Below are 1,121 nucleotides of genomic sequence, written 5' to 3'. Positions count from 1 at the left end.
TACAAAAAGAGAAAAAATCAAAGAGCAAGTCAAAATAACCACTTAATCACTGTGTTTAAGACACATTAGATAAATGTGTCTCCTAAAGTCCATGATAGTTCAGTTCTTATCAGGATATGAATGTGCTTAGTGTACACTCTGATTATTCTTCAACTTTTTTCAATATATCATTACAAAACTGAGAGTTCAAAAAATTAAATGGAGGATCACTTAAAAAATCAGAAATACATTATCTCACTCAGGAATTCAAATCACTTGCAATCATTAAATTCTCTGCAAACTCTTTTCATTCTTGATAAGTACTACTTTTCTAAAATATCTGGTCTTTTCTCTAATTCTGACCTTTCCAGAGTTCATTTGTGGTTCAATGCCTTTATATATCATTTCAGATACTTCTATACTTCAACCTATCTAGGAAGCCACTGTGTCTAAAAGTGCCTTATTTTTAACTCTCCCCCATTTTTGCCTAAGATCATCCACACATCTACAAAATAACTCATGCTTAACATTAAACGTCAGTTTTATAGTCGTTCTCAAGTGTTTGTATCCTGTTAATGGTGCATAGAAAGAAAAATCCGCGAAAATGTTCAGTCCATCATTTCCAGTGTCATACGCAGACAAGGTATCTCTCAGAAAATTGGAGGAAATTGTTGTTTCTCAAATAATGGTGTTTCATACTCTACACAATGCGCATGGTTTCTAAAGAAGCTCATTGGTTCCACGGGTTATAGGCAGCAAAAAGAGTGCTCTGCCCCGGGGGGGCCGACTGAGTGGGCTTTATGCCTGTGGTGCTGACCTTGTTGGTGTGAGTTGACACCCCTGTAGACCAGGCAGGTGGCACCATGCTTGGGGCAGGCACCCCTGAGGGTGGGGGCACACCAGTGGGTGGAGGGACACCAGAGGGAGGTGGGACACCTGTGGGCACTGCACCAGCTGGAGTTCCCTTCATCAGATTCAGTATTCTCTCCTGCAATTCACTTTGCTTGTTTCCTGTACTGCCCACAGCCCCATGAGTAATCATGGGCGGTGCTACTGGGGTGGCTGGAACCTGTGGTGCCAAACCATAAGCGCCATACACACCAGCCATGCCACCGTATGCTGGGTAAGCAGTGCCTGAAACA

The 1,121-nt window shown here is 42.1% G+C and overlaps 1 protein-coding gene across 1 annotated transcript in view; it reads right to left on the bottom strand.

Moving 5' to 3' along the window:
* Positions 1 to 6: 6 nt before the first annotated feature.
* The window catches only part of LOC119588701 (nuclear receptor coactivator 5-like), a gene marked incomplete in the record, with an annotated part of 28,627 nt that continues 27,512 nt past the window's right edge, over positions 7 to 1,121 (bottom strand). The window contains 1 exon segment of the mRNA XM_037937339.1: positions 7 to 1,121. Within this exon segment, the coding sequence (XP_037793267.1) occupies positions 710 to 1,121 (412 nt within the window).

The sequence above is a fragment of the Penaeus monodon genome, chromosome 24, assembly GCF_015228065.2.
Source record: "Penaeus monodon isolate SGIC_2016 chromosome 24, NSTDA_Pmon_1, whole genome shotgun sequence".
Lineage (NCBI taxonomy): Eukaryota > Metazoa > Arthropoda > Malacostraca > Decapoda > Penaeidae > Penaeus > Penaeus monodon.
Note: the sequence above shows the minus strand (reverse complement) of the source record. Positions and strands in the feature narration are given on the sequence as shown.